The 25,685-nt window shown below is 42.9% G+C and overlaps 2 protein-coding genes and 1 long non-coding RNA gene across 6 annotated transcripts in view; 1 reads left to right on the plus strand and 2 right to left on the minus strand.

Annotated features, from left to right (window-relative positions):
- Positions 1-25,685, plus strand: part of LOC135510246 (oocyte zinc finger protein XlCOF6-like) — an 84,426-nt gene that overhangs the window by 43,665 nt on the left and 15,076 nt on the right. Inside the window, exon 1 of one of the 2 annotated variants that reach the window (XM_064931046.1) lies at positions 23,299-23,566. The exons of the other annotated variant lie outside the window; for it this stretch is intronic. Within the exon in view, the coding sequence (XP_064787118.1) occupies positions 23,401-23,566 (166 nt within the window). The 5' untranslated portion in view covers positions 23,299-23,400. Of the gene's footprint in view, positions 1-23,298; positions 23,567-25,685 lie in introns of those variants that run through there. 2 annotated transcript variants of the gene reach the window in all.
- LOC135510247 (zinc finger protein 329-like) lies at positions 2,285-12,528 on the minus strand. Its single transcript, XM_064931048.1, has 3 exons — positions 12,257-12,528; positions 9,415-9,861; positions 2,285-4,719 (listed from the first exon to the last, which is right to left on the minus strand). The coding sequence occupies exons 1-3, from the start codon at positions 12,420-12,422 to the stop codon at positions 3,392-3,394; spliced, it is 1,941 nt and encodes a 646-aa protein (XP_064787120.1). The 5' UTR covers positions 12,423-12,528; the 3' UTR covers positions 2,285-3,391.
- On the minus strand, positions 12,839-24,101 carry LOC135510248 (uncharacterized). 3 transcript variants are annotated; one of them, XR_010451096.1, is made up of 4 exons: positions 20,834-20,930; positions 19,690-20,221; positions 19,378-19,574; positions 12,839-14,223 (listed from the first exon to the last, which is right to left on the minus strand). It is a non-coding gene; the product is annotated as an uncharacterized LOC135510248 (long non-coding RNA). The 3 variants fall into 3 exon arrangements; XR_010451095.1 differs by lacking the exons at positions 12,839-14,223; positions 20,834-20,930 and adding an exon at positions 24,064-24,101 and having other exon boundaries at positions 19,321-19,574; XR_010451094.1 differs by lacking the exon at positions 12,839-14,223 and having other exon boundaries at positions 19,321-19,574.

A 25,685-nucleotide genomic window follows, 5' to 3' on the forward strand; every position in this document is an offset into this window, starting at 1 on the left:
GGTAAAACCACCCCCAGACTCAGCAAGGTAAAACCACCCCTCAGACTCAGCAAGGTAAAACCACCCTCAGACTCAGAAAGGTAAAACCACCCCCAGACTCAGAAAGGTAAAACCAGCCCCAGACTCAGAAAGGTAAAACCAGCCCCAGACTCAGAAAGGTAAAACCAGCCCCAGACTCAGAAAGGTAAAACCAGCCCCAGACTCAGAAAGGTAAAACCAGCCCCAGACTCAGAAAGGTAAAACCAGCCCCAGAAAGGTAAAACCACCCCCAGACTCAGGAAGGTAAAACCACCCCCCAGACTCAGAAAGGTAAAACCACCCCCAGACTCAGAAAGGTAAAACCACCCCCAGACTCAGAAAGGTAAAACCACCCCCAGACTCAGAAAGGTAAAACCACCCCCAGACTCAGAAAGGTAAAACCACCCCCAGACTCAGAAAGGTAAAACCACCCCCAGACTCAGAAAGGTAAAACCACCCCCAGACTCAGAAAGGTAAAACCACCCCCAGACTCAGAAAGGTAAAACCACCCCCAGACTCAGAAAGGTAAAACCACCCCTCAGACTCAGAAAGGTAAAACCACCCCCAGACTCAGAAAGGTAAAACCACCCCCAGACTCAGAAAGGTAAAACCACCCTCAGACTCAGAAAGGTAAAACCACCCCCCAGACTCAGAAAGGTAAAACCACCCCCAGACTCAGAAAGGTAAAACCACCCTCAGACTCAGAAAGGTAAAACCACCCCCAGACTCAGAAAGGTAAAACCACCCCCAGACTCAGGAAGGTTAAAACCACCCCCAGACTCAGAAAGGTAAAACCACCCCCCAGACTCAGAAAGGTAAAACCACCCCCAGACCCCCAGTCAGAAAGGTAAAACCACCCCCAGACTCAGAAAGGTAAAACCACCCCTAGACTCAGGAAGGTAAAACCACCCCCAGACTCAGGAAGGTAAAACCACCCCCAGACTCAGGAAGGTAAAACCACCCCCAGACTCAGGAAGGTAAAACCACCCCCAGACTCAGGAAGGTAAAACCACCCCCAGACTCAGGAAGGTAAAACCACCCCCAGACTCAGGAAGGTAAAACCACCCCCAGACTCAGGAAGGTAAAACCACCCCCAGACTCAGGAAGGTAAAACCACCCCCAGACTCAGGAAGGTAAAACCACCCCCAGACTCAGGAAGGTAAAACCACCCCCAGACTCAGAAAGGTAAAACCACCCCCAGACTCAGGAAGGTAAAACCGCCCCCAGACTCAGGAAGGTAAAACCGCCCCCAGACTCAGAAAGGTAAAACCGCCCCCAGACTCAGAAAGGTAAAACCGCCCCCAGACTCAGAAAGGTAAAACCGCCCCAGACTCAGAAAGGTAAAACCGCCCCAGACTCAGAAAGGTAAAACCGCCCCAGACTCAGAAAGGTAAAACCGGACTAAAAGGTAAAACCGCCCCCAGACTCAGAAAGGTAAAACCGCCCCCAGACTCAGAAAGGTAAAACCACCCCCAGACTCAGAAAGGTAAAACCACCCCCAGACTCAGAAAGGTAAAACCACCCCCAGACTCAGAAAGGTAAAACCACCCCCAGACTCAGAAAGGTAAAACCACCCCCAGACTCAGAAAGGTAAAACCACCCCCAGACTCAGAAAGGTAAAACCACCCCCAGACTCAGAAAGGTAAAACCACCCCCAGACTCAGAAAGGTAAAACCACCCCCAGACTCAGAAAGGTAAAACCACCCCCAGACTCAGAAAGGTAAAACCACCCCCAGACTCAGAAAGGTAAAACCACCCCCAGACTCAGAAAGGTAAAACCACCCCCAGACTCAGAAAGGTAAAACCACCCCCAGACTCAGAAAGGTAAAACCACCCCCAGACTCAGAAAGGTAAAACCACCCCCAGACTCAGAAAGGTAAAACCACCCCCAGACTCAGAAAGGTAAAACCACCCCCAGACTCAGAAAGGACTCAAAACCAAAACCACCCCCAGACTCAGAAAGGTAAAACCACCCCCAGACTCAGAAAGGTAAAACCACCCCCAGACTCAGAAAGGTAAAACCACCCCCAGACTCAGAAAGGTAAAACCACCCCCAGACTCAGAAAGGTAAAACCACCCCCAGACTCAGAAAGGTAAAACCACCCCCAGACTCAGAAAGGTAAAACCACCCCCAGACTCAGAAAGGTAAAACCACCCCCAGACTCAGAAAGGTAAAACCACCCCCAGACTCAGAAAGGTAAAACCACCCCCAGACTCAGAAAGGTAAAACCACCCCCAGACTCAGAAAGGTAAAACCACCCCCAGACTCAGAAAGGTAAAACCACCCCCAGACTCAGAAAGGTAAAACCACCCCCAGACTCAGAAAGGTAAAACCACCCCAGACTCAGAAAGGTAAAACCACCCCCAGACTCAGAAAGGTAAAACCACCCCCAGACTCAGAAAGGTAAAACCACCCCCAGACTCAGAAAGGTAAAACCACCCCCAGACTCAGAAAGGTAAAACCACCCCTCAGACTCAGAAAGGTAAAACCAGCCTCAGACTCAGAAAGATGGAAACCTTTTTTATTCTATTTGCTCATAGACAGACTTATGACCAATCACGTGGCTCTCACCCCACTCCCCCACTGACCAATCATGTGGCTCTAAACCCACTCCCCAACTGACCAATCATGTGGCTCTAACCCCACTCCCCCACTGATCAATCATGTGGCTCTAAACCCACTCCCCAACTGACCAATCATGTGGCTTTAACCCCTCTCCCCCACTGACCAATCATGTGGCTTTAACCCCTCTCCCCCACTGACCAATCATGTGGCTCTAACCCCACTCCCCCACTGACCAATCATGTGGCTGCATCGTGATCATATACAGACTTATAACCCAGTATACTTAAAAAAAAAAAAAAAAAAAAAAAAGTGGATGGGTAATTGGTATTACCGAAAATAAATACAAAAACCTTTAGGAGCCATATGCTATTCTGAAGAGGTTTCTTCTACCTGTTAGATTTACGGGAAGATTATTCCATTGAATTAGATCTGCTTTCATATAGTTGACTAATGGAATAAAGTTATCTTTATATATTTCTTGTTCGTTGTCACTCATTAAGGATCCTAAGTATTTGATATTGATATTGCCATTCAATATTTTCCCACAGACAATCTCTTTGTCCTAATGTTCTTGCCAGTAACCGAAAGGTTGCCGGATAGAATCTCCGAGCTGACAAGGTAAAAAGCTGTCGTTCTGCCCCTGAACAAGGCAGTTAACCCACTGATCCCCGGGTGCCGACAACGTGGATGTCGATTATGGCAGCCCCCCAGCACCTCTCTGATTCACAGGGGTTGGGTTAAATGCGGGAGACACATTTCAGTGGAATGCATTCAGTTGGAACACTACCTCGGTATCCCCCTTCCCTTTCAGTTTCTGTCCTGTTTCTTTCCTTTGTGGACTTTATCCACATGCCTCAGCAGATTCGTCTTCTGAGTGAATCCTTTACCACAGACTGAGCAGCCATGGTGTTTCTCTCCTGTGTGAATCAGTTTGTGCCTCCTTAGGTCCCCTTTCTGATTGAAGCTTTTCCCGCAGTCACCACAGCTAAAAGGTTTCTCTCCTGTGTGAGTCAGTTTGTGCATCGTTAGGTGCTCCTTCCGATTGAAGCTTTTCCCACAGTCACCACAGCTAAATGGTTTCTCTCCTGTGTGAGTCAGATTGTGCATGGTTAGGTGCCCCTTCCGATTGAAGCTTTTCCCACAGTCACCACAGCTAAATGGTTTCTCTCCTGTGTGAGTCAGTTTGTGTATGGTTAGGTGACCTTTCCGATTGAAGCTTTTCCCGCAATCAACACAGCTAAATGGTTTCTCTCCTGTGTGAGTCAGTTTGTGTATGGTTAGGTGACCTTTCCGATTGAAGCTTTTTCCACAGTCACCACAACTAAATGGTTTCTCTCCTGTGTGAGTCAGTTTATGTTCAGTTAGGCTCATCTTCCGATTGAAGCTTTTTCCACAGTCACCGCAGCTAAATGATTTCTCTCCTGTGTGAATCCTCATCTGATTGGGCAGGTTGTGTTTGAAGGTCATGCCACAGGGTTTCCCAATGTGACAGAGTCGGACATGGGACTTCAGTTTACAGGTGGAGTTGAAGCTTTTTTTGCAAAAGCTACATTCACTGGGTCTCTTCTTGGTGAGAGTCACGTGTCTCTTTAGGTCAGCGTTCAGAGCAAATGTTTCTCCACAGTCACGGCAGTGGTGAGTTCTTCTAGACATGGTGCTGGGTTTGGAACAGTGTTCCCCCATTGGTGGGTTTCGATCCAATGTTGGGCTGGTATCCAACAGTGGACTGTTGTCAAGTCCTACTGGGTCGCTGCCTACAGCTGAACTGTGTCTGGAGGCATTGTTTTGATTATCTGGACGGTCACAGGGAATGTAGAGACCCTTAATGTGGGTCACAGTGCCAAAAGGTTTGAGATCCACTGGTTTAGAGTCTCTTTCTCTGTTCTCCACAGTCTGGGTTTGGTCCTCCTGATCACATTCACTTTTCACACAGGAAGGAGAGAATATGAACTCTATGATATCAGGCTCCACCCCTTGAAGCTGCTCTTCCTCCTGACTGGTCCTGACTTCCTCCTGTTCCTCTTTAATCTGTTTGGTCTCTGGGTCCTTCTGCCCCAGACTGGGGCTCCACTGCTGCTCACAGTGCTGCTGCTCAGGGGGAACCTCCTCTTCAGAGACAGAGAGCTGCAGGGAGTCTGGAGGGAAGGAGAGGAGGAGCAGAGGTTACCTATACAGCCTGGATACAGAGGTCACCCTGCTATACAGCCTGGATACAGAGGTCACCCTGCTATACAGCCTGGATACAGAGGTTACTCAGCTATACAGACTGGATACAGAGGTTACCCAGCTATACAGACTGGATACAGAGGTCACCCTGCTATACAGCCTGGATACAGAGGTTACTCAGCTATACAGCCTGGATACAGAGGTTACCCAGCTATACAGCCTGGATACAGAAGTTACCCAGCTATACAGCCTGGATACAGAGGTTACCCTGCTATACAGCCTGGATACAGAGGTTACCCTGCTATACAGCTTGGATAGCTATACAGCCTGGATACAGAGGTTACTCAGCTATACAGCCTGGATACAGAGGTTACCCTGCTATACAGCCTGGATACAGAGGTTACCCTGCTATACAGCCTGGATACAGAGGTTACCCTGCTATACAGCCTGGATACAGAGGTTACCCTGCTATACAGCTTGGATACAGAGGTTACCCAGCTATACAGCCTGGATACAGAGGTTACCCTGCTATACAGCCTGGATACAGAGGTCTGTACCTAAGTTTGAAAGTCCACTACATAAATGCCGTGATTATACACTGCTACCCGCGAAAGAGTGACAGAGAAGCTGGCTAGTGTTTCTTATTTTTCCACCTCAGCCGATCTACAGTCGAGCAGAACGTCAGAAACTCTGTACCTAAGTTTGACAGTCCACTACATAAATGACTACTGGAAATTGCAAAATGTCTGCCTCCAGACGTCTTACTTCCCTGATGATCCTACGGGTGAAGTAATAGCCCCGGGTCTCAAAGACTCTCTGGCATTGTGGAAGATGAGCCTGACAGCGGGAGCAACATGATAAAAGCATTGCGCTTGAACAACTGGACCGGCCTGCAGTGCTTTGGTCACAGGCTTCACCTCGCCATCGGTATGTGTGACATCGGATAATTAAAGTGCATTCAAAATAGTGATGTTCAGGCCAGCTGTAGGCTAATGTGTTAGTAGTTGTGTCGTTCTGCCAATCCAATAGCAAAGAACCACAGGCTGTTTTAATTATAACAACAAATTAACACATTCAATCAAATGATTATATATAAACTACATATTCAAACAGCTAGTGGTCAAACATTCCTAAAAAATAGAATAAACGAGTGGGTGTGTTCATTTGTTTTGCACAAATAGGCCTTGAGCGCTAATTTTTTATTTTAATAAAGAAAATTCAATAAAGAATGTCTTGACCTTTTTTATTTGTTTGGAGAAAAACAAGAAATCGAAATTTATTGTGAATCATCCAAACCTCTGAAAAAAATGTAGATATTTTTAGGCCATATCACCCAACTCTACTTGATACCCTGCAGCCGTTAGGACTGAATGAGGATGTATTGTATGTTGAGGTCCCTGGTAAAAACCTCTCTATCCAGGCCGTTAGGACTGAATGAGGATGTATTGTATGTTGAGGTCCCTGGTAAAAACCTCTGTATCCAGGCCGTTAGGACTGAATGAGGATGTATTGTATGTTGAGGTCCCTGGTAAAAACCTCTCTATCCAGGCCGTTAGGACTGAATGAGGATGTATTGTATGTTGAGGTCCCTGGTAAAAACCTCTCTATCCAGGCCGTTAGGACTGAATGAGGATGTATTGTATGTTGAGGTCCCTGGTAAAAACCTCTCTATCCAGGCCGTTAGGACTGAATGAGGATGTATTGTATGTTGAGGTCCCTGGTAAAAACCTCTGTATCCAGGCAGTTAGGACTGGTGAAGAAGGCACAACGGGGGGCTTGGCCCCTAAGACCCTCAGAAACTTTGACAGATGTACAATTGAGAGCATCCTGTCAGGCTGTATCACCGCCTGGTACGGCAACTGCACCGCCCGCAACTGCAGGGCTCTCCAGAAGGTGAAGCGGTATGCCAAACACATCCCCGGGGGCACAATGCCTGCCCTCCAGGACACCTACAGCACCCGATGTCCCAGGAAGATGATCAAGGACAACAACCACCCGAGCGAGCCACTGCCTGTTCTCCCCGCTATCATCCAGAAGGCGAGGTCAGTACAGGTGCATCAAAGCTGGGACCGAGACACTGAAAAAGAGCTTCTATCTCAAGGCCATCAGACTGTTAAATAGCCATCACTACCCAGCTACAACCCAATTATTTAAAAACTATATATAAATAACATCCCTTTATCAGGACCCTGTCTTTCAAAGGTCATTCGTAAAAATCCAAATTACAGATCTTGATTGTTAAGGGTTTATATACTGTTTCCCAATGACCCATAAACAATTAATGAACATGCACCTGTAGAACGGTCGTTAAGACACTAACAGCTTACAGACGATAGGTAATTAAGGTCACAGTTATGAAAACTTAGGACACTAAAGAGGCCTTTCTACGGACTCTGAAAAACACCAAAATAAAGATGCCCAGGGTCCCTGCTCATCTGCGTGAATGTGCCTTAGGCATGTTGCAAGGAGGCATGAGGACTGCAGATGTGGCCAGGGCAATAAATTGCAATGTTTGTACTGTGAGACGCCTAAGACAGCGCTACAGGGAGACAGGACGGACAGCTGATCATCCTAGCAGTGGCAGACCACGTGTAACAACACCTGTAACAGGATCGGTACATCCGAACATCACACCTGCGGGACAGGTTCAGGATGGCAATAACAACTGCCCAAGTTACACCAGGAACGCACAATCCCTCAATCAGTGCTCAGACTGTCCGCAATAGGCTGAGAGAGGCTGGACTGAGGGCTTGTAGGCCTGTTGTAAGGCAGGTCCTCACCAGACATCACCGGCAACAACGTCGCCTATGGGCACAAACCCACCGTCGCTGGACCAGACAGGACTGGCAAAAAGTGCTCAACACTGACAAGTCACGGTTTTGTCTCACCAGTAGTGATGGTCGGATTCGCATTTATCGTCACTCGGGAGTTACTCAACAAAACGTCTTCTCTCTCAAGGCCATCGGACTGTTAAATAGCCATCACTAGCCGGCTACCACCCAGTTACTCAACCCTGCACCTTCGAGGATGCTGCCCTATGTACATAGACATGGAATCACTGGTCACTTTAATAGTGTTTAAAACAGTATGTACTCATCTCATATGTATATACTGTATATTAACAGTATGTACTCATCTCATATGTATATTCTTCTGTATTTTAGTCAATGCCACTCCAACATTGCTCGTCATAATATTTATATATTTCTTAATTCCATTCTTTTACTTTTTAGATTTTTAGATTTGTGTACTGCTGTGAATTGTTAGATATTACTGCACAGTTGGAGCTCGGAACACAAGCATTTCAATACACTCACAGTAACATCTGCTAAATGTGGATTCGACAAATACAATGTGATTTGAAGTACAGTGAGATCCTTGATGAAAACCTGCTCCAGAGCGCTCAGGACCTCAGAAAGGGGGCGAAGGTTTTAACAGGACTACAACCCTAAGCACACAGCCAAGACAACGCAGGAGTGGCTTCGGGACAAGTCTCTGAATGTCCTTGAGTGGCCCAACCAGAGCCCGGACTTGAACCCGATCTAACATCTCTGGAGAGACCTGAAAATAACTGTGCAGCAACGCTCCCCATCCAACCAGACAGGGCTTGAGAGGATCTGCAGAGAAGAATGGGAGAAACTCCCCAAATACAAGTGACAAGCTTGTAGCGTCATACCCAAGAAGACTCGAGGCTGTAATCGCTGCCAAAGGTGCTTCAACAAAGCACTGAGTAAAGGGTCTGAATACTAATGTAAATGGGATATGCAAAAGAAAATCTAAAAAAACCTGTTTTTGCTTTGTCATTATGGGGTATTGTGATGACATTATGGGGTATTGTGATGTCATTATAGGGTATTGTGATGTCATTACGGGGTATTGTGAAGTCATTACGGGGTATTGTGATGTCATTACGGGGTATTGTGAAGTCATTACAGGGTATTGTGATGTCATTACAGGGTTTTGTGTGTAGATTGATGAGGAAAAAACTATTTAATCCACTTTAGAATAAGGCTCTAACGTAACAAAATGTGGAAAAAGTCAAGCGGTCTGAATATTTCCTGAAAGCACTGAGGTGTTGTGTGTTTACCTCATCTTTCTTTTTGTTGCAGATTGTCGTCTGTATTGTTCTGTCTGAGATGATGGGTTCCTGATACAAACACCTCATTTTGTATTTGTAGAATTACATCTATATGTTCTGTTCTATCTGATGACACCGAGTGGCCCTTTGGGTTAGTTTAGATTACACAGGTGTCTGTAATTATCTCTGGCTGCTAAGGCTGCCCAAGTCTAATCTCTTTCCCATTAACTGACCAATAAGAACAGCACTGAAAATTATCTGGCGTGAAAAGATATATGATTGGTCAAAATACCAATTAGTGGGGGGGGGATCAGAATTGGTCTGCCTGTATAAACGCAGCCTTAGTGGCCTCATCTGTCCCACTGTTTGGGGAGATTTGCTCTGATGAAGGTTGAACGACCGAAAGATAAAATGTAAGAAATGCGCATCTGTTTATTTTTTCTGTTTCTAAAGTCAGTAAATTCTAGAACCTATTATTCAAACTTTCAAATAACTTCCTGGTTTTCGTGACACAGACATGTTTTTATCCATGTACAGCTAGCTGTCAGTACGTCTACATACGAACCTAGTAGATCTACATACGAACCTATTCTACAAAGTTTAATCTCCGGTGTGATCCGCAGCAGTCTCCGTAGCAGATCATTCTCTTCCTGGTACTCCGCTACTGCTTTCGCAAATGCCCCAGAAATCTCCACAGCAGCAAACGCCGTTAAACGCTCATTTAAAAAATCTTGAAATGACTGTAGTTTAGTCATTTTCAGGAGAGTTGGGTGTTCAGCAAGTATGGGATCTTGACGTGGGTCCTCCAGATCACATTCACTTTTCACAATAGGAGGAGTAAATATGAACTCTATGATATCAGGCTCCACCCCTTGAAGCTGCTCTTCCTCCTGACTGGTCCTGACTTCCTCCTGTTCCTCTTTAATCTGTTTGGTCTCTGGGTCCTTCTGTCCCAGACTGGGGCTCCACTCCTGCTCACAGTGCTGCTGCTCAGGGGGAACCTCCTCTTCAGAGACAGAGGGCTGCAGGGATTCTGGAGGGAAGGAGAGGAGGAGCAGAGGTTACCTATACAGCCTGGATACAGAGGTTACCACAGTCCCCAAATCCAGAACAAATTCAAGAAAGCAATCAGCATTATAAAGAGGCATTGTTGCATTGAACTCCGTTCCATCGCAAATTTCTCAAGTGAACAGCAAACCTGTTTAAGAAACAGAAAGCAACACCTCACAACGTGTGTCTCCCCTACTATACATACTTGACCTAGATATTTTGTGTGTATGTATTGATATATTGATGTAGGCTACGTGTGCCTTTAAAAAAAATGTTTTCTTGCTTGTAATGCTTGTAATTATAATTCAGTATTCCATAGTAACATCTGACAAAAATATCTAAAGACACTGAAGCAGCAAGCTTTGAAAAATAATATGTGTGTCATTATCAAAATTTTTATCCACGACTGTACAGTACTCTGCAGGGTAGCACCATGGTGTAGCTGTACGACAGCTAGCTTCCATTCTCCTCCGAGTACATTGACTTCAATACAAAACCTAGGAGGCTCATGGTTCTCATCCCCCTTCTCTATAGACTTACACAGTAATTATGACAACTTCGAGACGACATCCTCCAACCTATCAGAGCTCTTGCAGCATGAACTGACATGTTGTCCACACAATCATAGGATCAGAGAATTAAACTAGTACTAAAAGCATAAGCTACAGCAAGCTAGCACTGCATAACATGTGGTGAGTAGTTGACTCAAAGAGAGAAAGACAATAGTTGAACACTTTTGAATGATTTAATACCTTCAAAAATGAAGGAGAAGATAGGGAGAGCTGGCTAAATTTTTATCTATTTTTCACTTCCACTTAGCTAGTGAATGCAGCTAGCTAGTTAAGCCTACTCAAACACCCAGCTCAAAAAGAGATGGATGCTATGCTCGCGTAACCAATGGCTATCTAGTTAGCGGTGGGCGCTAATAGCGTTTCAAGGTAAGCTTTTGGTTTTATTAATTTATTTCCACCGGTGTAACTGCTAAACTGCTTGCTGACTACACTGTACTGCATGATTGTAGAGGGTTTACTAACGTGATAGTCAACACAGCTACTAGAACTATGACGTTATAATTTAACTAGACAAGTCAGTTAAGAACAAATTCTTATTAACAAAATACAGTCTTACTGGGAAAGAGTGGGTTAACTGCCTTGTTCAGGGGCAGAACGATAGATTTTTACCTTGTCAGCTCGGGGATTCGATCCAGCAACCTTATGGTTACTGGCCCAACGCTCTAACCACTAAGCTACCTGCTGCCCCATTTTAGCTCATAATGGTGACAATGATGAAGGTTTGGCTTGGAAAGATTTTTTTGCCTGGTCACAGACAGCTGATGTGTTGTGCACTGAAGGGGAGAGGTGAGACGCAAGAAGGAATTATAGCTACAATGTTCAAAGTGATCATACTGGTTGCATGTTTCTGTTATGAAAGTGAACTGCATTTGTGTGTAATCAGGGGTTTATTCATTCCACAGATTCTGTTAAAAAAAACTTTATTAAACAGAAGCAAACGGAACAGGGATAAACATACCTGAATTTGTCCAATAGAAACTCTTGTTTGCAACTGTTGGACAAATGATTACACCCTAGATCAGCTAGATGCAGGCAAGAGTGTGCAAGGCGGTATTAAAATGTCTCGCTGTCTGTCACATTGATTACACAAATTCTTCTCAACCTGTGCACCTGTGTTGTATACTATCATTGTAGCGACCTCATGATGGCTATAGGGAAAATGTGAGTATCATGTAGTAACCTAAACCTATCGATGTTACATTGAGCTGGGCGAATGGAATATGAATGACAGTCATCCAATATGCTAATAGAAATAAGGCCGTGCTCATAAAAAAACAGCACCGACCGCCACCGAAGAAAATATTGCTAATAGTCACCTTGTCTGAGAGAGATGTACATGGTTATCAAACCGTCACACCGAGGTAAGCCAACATGAAACGCAGTCCAAATGTTGTGTTCTAAAATCCCCATATGGGAAAAATGAATGGTGGGAAAACGATTGGAACCCTGTATGAGCGCTAGGTTTTATGGTTATTATTACACACTCACTGTGGGACTCTATACAGGCTTTAGACATCAGGGTTGTGGTCTATTTGAAATTTTAAGCCAGTAAATACAAGACCAGGCTAACTATAATGCCAATTCAATAATTAAAAACTAGAATCCATTTTCAATTACTTCTCAGTATTTCTAAAGTGTATCAATTTTAAATTATAAATTAAAATCACTTCCTGTTTTTATGACAATGTTTTTATCCATGCACGGTAGGTTTAAAAACAACTTCTTAAACGCGTATGAAGTGGTGATAAGTTAACAGTTTATCAATAAAGTATAACTATAGCTAGCTATCAGTATCTACATACGAACCTATTCTAGATAGTTGTATCTCTGGTGTCCTCCGCAGCAGTCTCCGTAGCCGATCATTCTCCTCCTGGTATTCTCCTACCGTTTTCTCAACTGCACCAAAAATATCCACAGCAGCCGCCGTTAAACGCTCATTTAAAAACACACACAACATCTGTAGTTTAGACATTTTCTGTCAAATTAGAGATGGGTAGCCTATTTAGTTTAGTAAGTATGTATTTCTTTACTCCACACAAGGAACAATAAAAACTCGTTACCAATCCTACTTCCTTGTTCTAGTCAAGGAATCTTGGGACGTTCTTTGTTCTAGTTGGTGACGAACCCAGAAACACAACAGCGCCGCCAGCTGGATGGGAGTTTACTGTGCAAGGCAGTCGACAGATCAGTAGTAAAAACGACGACTCCATGTAGACAAATAGTGGTTATCATAAGTATAGGATGATCTGGGAGAATCTATTCTTCCTCAGGAGTCAACAGTTCATTATTACTCCATACAAAATTAAATCAACATGATGAATGAGCAGCATTAGGTCAGAATTTATGAGAAATACTCTTGGAAATACTCTTGGACAAATGCAAGCATACTATGAAGGGAAAAATTAAACAGACTTTGAACAGCAGAACTGTGAATTTCCTACAATACTCTGTACGGTTTGATCATTACGTCATCATTCAAATCAAATCAAACTTTATTTACATACACTGTTTTACAACACTAAGTCCATGGTACAGTATATGTATTTATCTGAGACCCACAGTATGAATGTTCTGGAGTTACTCTCCTTTCCTAAGAGTGACTGAAGAACTTGTTTCTATTGTCAGTGTTTCTCTCTTTGTAGATATTATTTATATTCCTCAGCAGATAAGTCTTCCGAGTCATTATTTTATCCCAGACGGAGCAGCCATGTTATTTCACTCCTGTCTGTCATGTTCATTTAGGTGCTTCTTGGGATTGAAGCTATTCCCACTGTCAGCACAGCTAAATGGTTTCTCTCTTCAGTGAATGCGTATAATGTCTGGATAGGTGCTTCTTGGGATTGAAGCTATTCCCACTGTCAGCACAGCTAAATGGTTTCTCTCTTCTGTGAATGCGTATAATGTCTGGATAGGTGCTTCTTGGGATTGAAGCTATTCCCACTGTCAGCACAGCTAAATGGTTTCTCTCGTCTGTGAATGCGTATAATGTCTGGATAGGTGTTGCTTGGGATTGAAGCTATTCCCACTGTCAGCACAGCTAAATGGTTTCTCTCGTCTGTGAATGCGTATAATGTCTGGTTAGATGTTGCTTGGGATTGAAGCTTTCCTCCAGTCACCACAGCTAAATGGTTTCTCTCTTCTGTGAATTCTCATGTACATGGACAGGTGTTTGAAGGTCTTGCCATAAAAGGGGCAGGTGTAGGGTTCCCACATTGGGGGGTTCTGATCTAATGGTGGGCTGAGATCCAATAGTGGGCTGAGATCCAATGGTGGACTGGGATCCAATGGTGGGCTGAGATCCAATAGTGGGCTGGGATCCAATTGTGGGCTGGGATCCAATGGTGGGCTGGGATCCAATGGTGGGCTTGGATCCAATGGTGGGCTGGGATCCAATGGTGGACTGCTGTCAAGTCCTACATGGTTGCTGCTTATGGCTGAGTTGTGGCTTTAGGCATTGTTCTGATTATCTGGAATTTTGAAACCCTTTAGGTGGGTCACAGTGGCAAAAGGTTTGACTATTCTCCACAGTCTGGGTTTGGGGATGAGTCAAGCACATTCTCTTTCCACACAGGAAGGAGTGAAATTGAAATCAGTGATATGAGGCCCCTGCTCTTGAATCTGCTCTTCCTCTTGACTGGTCCTGACTCCCTCCTGTTCCTCTTTAATCTGTTTGGTCTCTGGGTCCTTCTGCCCACCACTGGGGCTCCACTCCTGCTCACAGTGCTGCTGCTCAGGGGGAACCTCCTCTTCAGAGACAGAGAGCTGCAGGGAGTCTGGAGGGACGGAGACGAGGGTAGAGGTCATCTGCAGTATATACCACAAAAGTAAATAGAACACCTGAATCATACAGATGAATTAAACATCTCTATGATCTATGCAGCCTTTAGATGTGCCTGAGTGCAGTCAGCTAGGACCAGATTCCAAGTTTGTAGATTTTTACAAAGTCCATATTGATACAGAAACACTAAACAATAATTAAGATAAATTTAATAACAAGCTGATTGACAAAGTCATGACACATTTGAATCATTTAATGCTACCACCCCTCCAAATCAAAAACAGCCACCTATATCTCTGGAGACATAATAACACATTTTGGGCATTTTATTAAGATCTCCATTATCTGTTATGAAATACACACACACATCATTTCTAGGTGAAATAGGGGAGAGGCTTTGTGTCTTGAGGTGTTGCTTTTATGTTTTTGAAACCATGTTTGCTTTTCATTTGAGCTTTCTGAGATGGGAGTTTCATACAATTAGGGCTCAATATAATATTGTAATATCGCTTTCTTGAAATTAGTTCTGGATTTGGGGACTGTGAAAAGACCCCTGGTGGCATGTCTGGTGGGGTAAGTGTGTCGAGATATAACCTGAATGGCTGCTCAGCAAGGAAGAAGCCACTCCTCCAAAACCACCAAAAAAGCCAGACTAACGGTTTGCAACTGCACATGGGGACAAAGATCATACTTTTTGGAGAAATGTCCTCTAGTCTGATGAAACAAAAATAGAACTGTTTGGCCATAATGACCATTGTTATGTTTGGAGGAAAAAGGGGGATGCTTGCAAGCCGAAGAACACCATCCCAACCATGAAGCACGGGGGTGGCAGCATCATGTTGTGGAGGTGCTTTGCTGCAGGAGGGATTGGTGCACTTCCCAAAATAGATAGCATCATGAAGATGGAAAATGATCTGGATATATTGAAGCAACATCTCAAGACATCAGTCAGGAACTTAAAGCTTGGCCGCAAATGGGTCTTCCAAATGGACAATGACCCCAAGCATATTTCCAAAGTTGTGGCAAAATGGCTTAAGGACGACAAAGTCAAGGTACTGGAGTGGCCATCACAAAGCACAGATCTCAATCCTATAGAAAATGTGTGGGCAGGACTGAAAAAGCGTGTGCGAGCAAGGAGGCCTACACACCTGACTCAGTTACACCAGCTCTGTCAGGAGGAATGGACCAAAATTCACCCAACTTATTGTGGGAAGCTTGTGGAAGGCTACCCAAAACGTTTGACCCAAGTTAACCAATTTAAAGGCAATGCTACCAAATTCTAATTGAGTGTATGTAAACTTCTGACCCACTGAGAATGTGATGAAATAAATAAAATCTGAAATAAATCACTCTCTCTACTATTAATCTGACATTTCACATTCTTAAAATAAAGTGGTGATCCCAACTGACCGAAGACAGGGAATTTTTTGCTAGGATTAAATGTCAGGAATTGTGAAAAACTGAGTTTAAATTCATTTGGCTAAGGTGTATGTAAACTTCCGACTTCAACTGTATATACTGTATTTTATACCATCCATTGCTGCTGGGCCATCACTCATCCATATATTTTTATGTACATATTCTTTCACCCCTTTAGATTTGTGTGTATTAGATAGTTGTTTTGGGGAATTGTTAGATTTTGTGGTAGATATTACTGCGCTGTCGGAACTAGAAGCACAAGCATTTCGCATCTGCTAACCATATGTATGTGACCAATAAAAATGTTATTTGATTTGAGAATTAAGTCCCAAGCCGTTGCAGCTTTCAGAAGTCGCCTGTGTTACAATGAGTCTTTCACTTCAGTTCATACAATAAGTATTAAAATATATGATACAGCTTTACATGTAGTTATTACCATGCATGAGATCCCCCCCGCATTGTAGATTTTATATATTGTACATTTAATATATTCACTGATCATGTACTCTACCTTGGCAAATAACGGTGTAGTTCAGGTACGAATGTCTGTAACATTCTTTTTCAGTCATATCCAATACCAGGAGTATCACATTCCAGTCTTTGAATGACGCTGTGTGTATGTATGTATTACAATTATACACTTCAACAGGGTTTACCGACCTGGGACATCAATGGTAACACATTGTAACTCTGCAATAGACTACAAACATGATTTAACTAGTTAAAGACTGATTTGTAATTCATATATACAGAAATACAATTTCAAAAAACAGTACACAGCACTTCGTATGCATCATGTCAATTCTCTAAAACAACTTCATCTCAATATTTAATTTCCTTCATTTATATTGATCTGGGGTTTCTGGGTATGTGGAGCGTAGTTTTGTCTGTACCGTTTTGTATTGTTTTGTATATATATATTATTAAATACGCTTCTCAGACATCCCTGCTCTCCTGCGCCTGACTCCTACACGTCTCACCGAGACGCACATCATCACAAGCAGTCTTATGTCCCAGAGAGGTTAATACAAGCATGCTGAATGATCCAGCATTCAAGGAATCAATAAAGACAGAAATTAACATCTGGAGTAGTATCCCCTGCTACATTGTGGGATGCAGCAAAGGCAGTTATTAGAGGGAAGAAAATCATAGCCACATCATCTCGCAAGAAAAATATGAAAGCACAGAAACTGCTTAAATTTAAAGAAACATTAGTAAGCTTAGAACGATCTCATAGTCAAGGACGGCTGGTAGCCTAGTGGTTTGAGGGTTGGGCCAGTAACCGAAAGGTTGCTAGACCGAATCCCCGAGCTGACAAGGTAAAAATCTCTCCTTCTGCCCCTGAACAAGGCACTTTAACCCACTGTTCCCCGGGAGGCTGTCATTGTAAATAATAATTTGTTCTGAACAGACTTGTTAAAGGTTGAATAAATCTCATAGACCCTCCTTATATCACGTGAGAATCAAAAAAAGATTTAAACAGGAAATTGACCAGATGTACAGTGAAGAATAAGCTTCCTGAAACTACAATATTATGACGCTCAAAAAGTCAACAACAACAACAACAACAACAACCACTAGCGGAGACACAGAAAAACACAGAATAAAATGTTCTGAATAAGACCCCAAAACAATTTAGATGAAATACAGAATGCATTTGAATCATACTCTACAAGTCTGTACGAGCAACCAGAGAAGGCAGACGCACCAACAATAGAGCTTTTTTTTTTTTTTTTTTTTTTTTTACTCACCAGATCCCCCCCCCCCCCTCAATTGGGACGGAGCAACATGATAGGCTAACTTCAGAAATAACCACTGAAGAAATGAATACAGCAATATCTAATCTAACGCTGACAAATCTCAAGACCCTGATGTAGCGGTTGACCGATTAAATTGGCATATGGCATTTTTGTACTCCGATTATGGCCGTTTACATTGCAATCCATGAGGAGACGGCGTGGCGGGGTGACCAGCTGTTACGTGAGCGCAGCGTCAAAAGGACCTTGTGGCTGCAAGGAACCAAGGTAAGTTGCTTGCTAGGATTAAACTTATCTTATAAAAAACAATCTTCACATAATCACTAGTTAACTACACATGGTTGATGATATTACTAGTTTATCTAGCTTGTCCTGCGTTGCATATAATCAATGCGGTGCCTGTTAATGTATCATCTAATCACAACCTACTTCAATTTCGCCAAACGGGTGATGATTTAACAAAAGTGCATTCACAAAAAAACAACAATTGCTGCACAAATGTACCTAACCATAAACATCAACGCCTTTCTTAAAATCAATACACAGAAGTATATATTTTTAAACCTGCATATTTAGTTAAAATAAATGCAGGCAATATTATCTAGGGAAATTGTGTCACTTCTCTTGCATTCAGTGCAAGCAGAGTCAGGGTATATGCAGCAGTTTAGGCCGCCTGGCTCGTTGCGAACTGTGTGAAGACTTTCTTCCTAACAAAGACCGTAATTAATTCACCAGAATTTTACATAATTATGACATAACATTGAAGGTTGTGCAATGTAACAGCAATATTTAGAGTTATGGATGCCACCCGTTCTATAAAATACGGAATGGTTCTGTATTTCACTGAAAGAATAAAAGTTTTGTTTACGAAATTACAGTTTCTGGATTTGACCATATTAATGACCTAAGGCTCGTATTTCTGTGTTTATTATATTATAATTAAGTCCATGATATGATATTTGATAGAGCAGTCTGACTGAGCGGTGGTAGGCAGCAGTAGGCTCGTAAGCACTTGACTGCGTTTGCCAGCAGCTCTTAGCAATTCTTGAAGCACAGCTCTGTTTATGACTTAAAGCCTATCAACTCCCGAGATTAGGCTGGCAATACTAAAGTGCCTATAAGAACATCCAATTGTAAAAGGTATATGAAATACAAATGGTATAGAGAAATAGTCAATGTGTCATAATTCCTATAATAACTACAACCTAAAACTTAACTGGGAATATTGAAGAACTGGGAATATTGAACCACCAGCTTTCATATGTTCTCATGTTTTGAGCAAGGAGCTTAAATGTTAGCTTTTTTACATGGCACATATTGCACTTTTACTTTCTTCTTCTCCAACTGTGGTTTTGCATTATTTATACCAAATTGAACATGTTTCATTATTTATTTGAGACTAAATAGATTTCATTTATGTATTATATTAAGTTAAAATAAATGTGTTCATTGAGTATAGTTGTAATTTTCATTATTACAAATATTTATATATATATAATTTGTCAAAAATAATGAAATAATCTTTTTGTGTTGTTTTTTATTAAATAAAAAAATATATCGGCCAATTATTTGGTATAGGCTTTTTTTGGTCCTCCAATAATCGGTATCAGCGTTGACAAATCATAAATCGGTCGACCTCTACTTGCAGGTGCCTTGGTGGGAGAGCAGCAAGAACTTGCGAATCTGGTGCAGTCCATGAGGAGATGCACTGCAGTACTTAATGCAGCTGGTGGCCACACCAGATGCTGACTGTTACTTTTGCTTTTGACCCCCCTCCCTTTGTTCAGGGACACATTATTCAATTTCTGTGAGTCACATGTCTGTGGAACTTATTCAGTTTATGTCTCAGTTGTTGAAAATTGTTATGTTCATACAAATATTTACACATGTTAAGTTTGCTGAAAATAAACGCAGTTGACAGTGAGAGGACGTTTATTTTTTGCTGAGTTTATATTCGGAAAGCCTGTGATTACCATAGCCTCTTCGTCGCAAAACTCCCTGATCTTCTCAAAAACATATATTTGTCTAGCTGTGTCCAGTCCAGGCGGTGCTTGTACAGGCAGACCATCTATGGGAGAAAGGATGTCAGCGATGCACAGCAGCTAAAATCTGATCCTGACAGTCCAAGCGCTCCTTGGTGACAACAACACCAGGCTCCAGAGCATTGAAGCTGTAAAACAGGAAATAACAACAACAAAATCAGAAGACATTACAACATTGCACAACATCAATTCACCTTAGATTAGAAGAATAACCTCATACAATGCTTTGAAAATTATAAACACCTGAAGTGCTGGTACTGCTTGATCTGTGGCAGTGGCCTGAAGTTCGGAGTCAGGTGTTGTTGCCAGCCATAGCTTTCCAACAGCACCGTAATATCCTCCAGTCCAACCAGCTGTGGGACGTTGACCCCTGTCATGGTGCAGTTCTTCACAACACCAGCAATCTCAGACAACGTGTTCACTCTGGTCTTTCTGAAGCGCTGCTTGATATAAGGCCCAATGCACCAGCCGGGGGCAAACTTGGTGTGGCCTGTGATCAGGAAGTGAAAGTTCCAGACTGTGGTGGAGCTTGTGCATGGTCCACCAGGCACAATACCAGAGCACAAACTTGTTCTTGTTTTGGCCACTGCAGTTTTCACAATTCAGGTCCACATGTGTTTCCCTAACTCCGTAGTTGGTGAAGAAATGGGGCATGCAGTTGATGACTGCACTGCTGCCTTTGCTTGCTTGGGCCAGTTCTCTTTTTTAATGGGAGGCATTAGACCATTCTCCTTGTATGACTGGTGGAGGAGAGTCAGGCGTGTTTCTACTGATGCTGAAATACAAATTACAGGTACAAATATTTTAGCATTATTATACAATAGATTCGAAATGGCCTTCTGAGAACATCACTACACACAGTTCATACACGTAATGTTAGCTAGCTAGCCAGCCATCTAATGTCAGCTGGCTAGCTAACAGCAAGCTTTAACTAGCAATACAACCCGATTTGTGATAGCTACCTAAAGTTAACCAAATAGGTTCAATGTTAGCTAGCTAACATTAGGCTATAACTAGCAATGCGAAATGGCATTCTGAGAAAACATCCCTGACGTTACACACACACTTCATACACATAAATTAATGATAGCTAGCAAGCCAGCCATCTAACGTTAGCTAGCTAACAGCAAGCTTTAACTTTGGGTGTTTTGTTTAGACATGTAACGTTAATATTAGCTGGCTACAAAATGAACTATAACCCCTATCCATAGAGTAACGCTACTAGCAAAACAAACAGATTGTCATAGCTAAATTAACCGAATAAATTAGGTTCAATGTTAGCTAGCAAGCCAGCGATCGAACTCCAGCTGGCTAGCTAACTGCGAGCCGTAACTTGCAATGAAAAACACTTTCTGACAAAGTTAGAAACGTATATCTGAAACTCTACCTAGATTCCAATTTGACAATGAAGTCAGGAAGACGCAACGCCATTCGCTGCCAGGAAGCAGGAGGGGCTTACTCTGAGTCATTGTCACACTCGGATTATGGGGGTGCAGTAAAGTCTATAGCTAGTTAGATTGCTCCTTTCCCCCAATTTAGCTATTCCGTTTATAATTAGACTTTAGCATGTTCCAAATTTTCTAATTTACACCAGCCAAGAGTTTGTCTCGTCAAAACTTTGACTCCTTTAAAACAATTTATTTATAGTCCCGGCCTCAGGCAGCCTCTTCACACAATTTAGTTATAGTCACGGCCTCTCTCCCCCTCTTCCTCTCCCCTCTCTCCCCTCCTTCTTCTCTCCCCCCCTTCCTCTCCCCTCTCCCCTCCTTCATCTCCCCTCTCTCCCCTCCTTCTTCTCTCCCCCCTTCCTCTCCCCTCTTCCTCTCCCCTCCTTCATCTCCCCTCTCTCCTCTCCTTCTCTCCCCCTTCTTCTCCCCTCTCTCCCCCCTTCCTCTCCCCTCCTTCCTTCCTCATTAATGCCTTTAATGATCTAAAGATCTTTCTTAACCTTTCCTCTGTAGTAACTCCCTCTGTTTAAGAAGTGCAATTACATTTCTTATCACATATTGTGTTAAAAGCACTGAAAAGTTTTGTCACGAGGTAGTGGTTATTGATAATTTAAAAAATATATATACTTTCCTGAAAATGTCCTTCCATCTTTCAGAGTATTTCTCATCCATTTTGTCTTAACGCTACTCATGTAACGGATGTGAAATGGCTAGCTAGTTAGCGGTGGTGCGCGCTACTAGCATTTCAATCGGTGGCGTCACTTGCTCTGAGACCTTGAAGTAGTGGTTCCCCTTGCTCTGCAAGGGCCGCAGCTTTTGTGGAGCGATGGGTAACGATGCTTCGAGGGCGACTGTTGACGTGTGCAGAGCGTCCCTGGTTTGCGCCCGGGTCGGGGCGAGGGGACGGACGTAAAGTCTATACTGTTACACTCATTCACGATATTGTCAGAACAACATTCTTGATAACTGCATTCTTTGGGTTTTAGTGCAAGCTGTCACATCAGTCCCAAGCGGTTACAGTTGTCAGAAATCACCATTGTTGCAATGTTTTGTCTTTTAATTTAGTTTAGACACAAAAGTATCATTGTAGATCACCATGTGGTTTATTAGAACTGTTTCTCTCATTGTACACTGAACAAAAATATAAACGCAACATGTAAAGTGTTGGTCCTGTGATTCATGAGCTGAAATAAAAGATCCCAGAAATGTTCCATATACACAAAAAGCTGATTTCTCTCTAATTTTGTGCACACATTTGTTTACATCCCTGTTAGTGAGCATTTCTGCTTTTCCAAAATAACAGTTGTGGCATATCAAGAAGCTGACTAAACAGCATGATTATTACACAGGTGCACCTTGTGCTGGGGACAATAAAAGGCCACTCTAAAATGTGCAGTTTTGTTACACAATGCCACAGACGTCTCAAGTTTTGAGGGAGCGTGCAATTGGCATGCTGACTGCAGGAACATCCACCAGAACTGTTTCCAGAGAATTTCATGTTAATTTCTCTACCATAAGCAGTCTCCAACGTCGTTTTAGAGAATTTGGCAGTACGTCCAACCGGCCTCAACAGCAAACCACGTGTATGGTGTTGTGTGGGCAAGTGGTTTTCTGACGTCAACGTTGTGAACCGAGTGCGCCATGGTGGTGGTGGGGTTATGGTATGGGCAGGCATAAGCTACGGACAACAAACACAATTGGATTTTATCTTTGGCAATTTGAATGCACAGAGATACAGTGATGAGATCCTGATGCCCATTGTTGTGCCATTCCTCCGCCGCCATCACCTCATGTTTCAGCATGATAATGCTCTGCCCCATGTCACAAGGATCTGAACACGATTCCTGGAAACGGAAAATGTCCCAGTTCTTCCATGGCCTGTATACTCACCAGACATGTCACCCATTAAGCATGTTTGGGATGCTCTGGATCGACGTGTACGACAGCGTGTTCCAGTTCCCGCCAATATCCAGCAACTTCGCACAGCCATGGAAGAGGAGTTGGGACAACATTCCACAGTCCACAATCAACAGCCTGATCAACTCTATGTGAAGGAGATGTGTCAGGCTGCATGAGGCAAATTGGTGGCCACACCAGATACTGATTGGTTTTCTGATTCACGCCCCTACCTTTTTTAAAAGGTACACTACATGGGATATTTTGTTTCAGCTCAAGAAACATGGGACCAACACTTTACATGATGCATTTTTATTTACTGTTTGTCAAATTATAATTATTGTATTCATTTTAAGTTATATAACAACATTCTAACCTTGTTGACAATTATCTAGTGCAAATATGGCATTATTTCACGATTTGGATCCGTTTCAATTCGGGACCTTTATTTTGAATGCGAACCGGAAATTCCACTATTGTGGTTCATCCTTATTGTGGCTAGCTTCAGGATTGGAGGTGAATGTTTTGATTTCAAACACCCTTTTTTTGTGGAGTAAACATAGACGTACTGACTGACCTAAATAGGCTACCCAACTCTGTCGTCTAAAATATGTCTAAACTACAGTCGTTGCGTGTGTTTTTAAATGAGCGTTTAACGGCGGCTGCTGTGGAGATTTTCGGGGCAGTTGAGAAAACGGTAGGAGAATACCAGGAGGAGAATGATCGGCTACGGAGACTGCTGCGGAGGACACCAGAGATACAACTATGTAGAATAGGTTCGTATTTAGATATACTGGTAGCTAGCTATAGTTCTACTGAATGAATAAACTGGTTAGACAAAATCACAATTTTAACCATTTTTTAAAACATTGTATTTAAATGTTTTACTTTTGATTATTTACCTACCTATCTGGATGGCTGGCTAGCTACTGTAGCTAATAATTGGTCTATACATCAATTACGCTTTTAGCTGCGAATGTGTAGCCTACAAGATGTAATAAACCATTGAAACAATTAACAATTGTTATGTATGATTCAATAGTTGTCTGCATATTTGATTACTTATATAAAGATAGAGATATAGCCAGGCACAGACCCACAGATCGGTCTGATTGATTCAATTGATGGGAATAACCAGGAAGGGAAGGCTGTCTCTCTCTGTACTCTTATTAGCCAAACGGCTCATATTGCAATTTTGGAAATCGTAAACTACCTTCCTTTTGAAATGGGATTTAGGGAATGTAATACATATGGAAAAGATACGATACAATACCTCCAATAGAAGTCCAATACAAAATATGTCAGCCGATACTGGATAAATGGTCGAGTCGCGCTTCATAACTGGGTTGACGATCTGCTGCTACTCTGTGCTGTACTCCATTCTATATGTTTAACTACATTGCTTTGCATTTATTTTGGGGGTAACTGACGTGTACAATGTGGACCCATAGGATATCACTTTAAAAGTATTAAATTAAAACGCTTGTTTCCCGAAGTGGTCCTCAATGGTAAAAACAATAACACACACAATGATTAAAAGACAAGACAAAATGACAAACAACCATAAATACATTCATTTATATTGACATCCTAAAAAAGGGGCACTTATTCACTGCACCTTCTCACTAAACCTTAAAAATCAACCATATTAATTTCACATTAAAAGAATCTATTAATTGCACAGACCTATCGTACCTATATAGAAAATGGCTCTGATAGATAGGGCAGCCGTGCATCGAGCCCTTAGACAACTTTGCAGTAACTCTTTTTTTTAAATGTGTTATACAGGCATTGTGGGTCTCTCTCTCTCTCTCTGTTGCGCAACACCCGTAATAACATTTATGTGACCAATCAAATGTGATTTGATTGAAATGAATACACCAGACCATCAGTAGGGGTCACAAGGGGCAGTGGAATGTTTTCTCTTCGACAACCTTGTCCAAATGAAAACCTTTTTCCGACATTTTAAAGATATTTCTACTTTGTCTTTGCTTGATCTCTAAGGGGAGGCTATTCCATAGTGCCTGTATAGGAAAACATCCTCCTCGCAGGACTGTTTACTCTTGGGATTTTACAAGACATGACACACTAGCTCTGGTATTGTGTCTGCGTTGGTTATAAACCATATATCCATGTGGCTTTTCATGTAACCTGGGGCGCGATTATTTAAGATGTCAAACATATGATTAAGTTTAAGTTGGTCCACTCTGGACTCCAAAGGCAACAAGCCCACCTCCCGGATCTCCTGAACCTGGGTCCTAGGGGGAACATTCAGCATATACCCGATAACATTATGTGGGTCCTGGGGGGGGGGGCATTCAGCATATACCTGGTGACATTATGTGGGTCCTGGGGGGGGGGGGGCATTCAGCATATACCTGGTGACATTATGTGGGTCCTGGGGGGGGGGGCATTCAGCATATACCTGGTAACATTATGTGGGTCCTAGGGGGGGGCATTCAGCATATACCTGGTAACATTATGTGGGTCCTAGGGGGGCATTCAGCATATACTGTTATCAGTATAAAATACATATGTCCACAACCTCAAACAGTCACACTCCAAACTCCACTATGGCCAAGACCAAAGAGCTGTCAAAGGACACCAGAAACAAAATTGTAGACCTGCACCAGGCTGGAAGACTGAATCTGCAATAGGTAAGCAGCTTGGTTTGAAGAAATCAACTGTGGGAGCAATTATTAGGAAATGGAAGAAAATGGAACCCCCCCCCCGTGTGGTTCTGGGATTTTTGCTCACCGTTCTTGTGATCATTTTGACCCCACGGGGTGAGATCTTGCGTGGAGCCCCAGATCGAGGGAGATTATCAGTGGTCTTGTATGTCTTCCATTTCCTAATAATTGCCTAGTGAATGACCTGCAGAGAGCTGGGACCAAA

Source organism: Oncorhynchus masou, chromosome 23 (genome assembly GCF_036934945.1).
Source record: "Oncorhynchus masou masou isolate Uvic2021 chromosome 23, UVic_Omas_1.1, whole genome shotgun sequence".
In the NCBI taxonomy this organism is placed as follows: domain Eukaryota; kingdom Metazoa; phylum Chordata; class Actinopteri; order Salmoniformes; family Salmonidae; genus Oncorhynchus; species Oncorhynchus masou.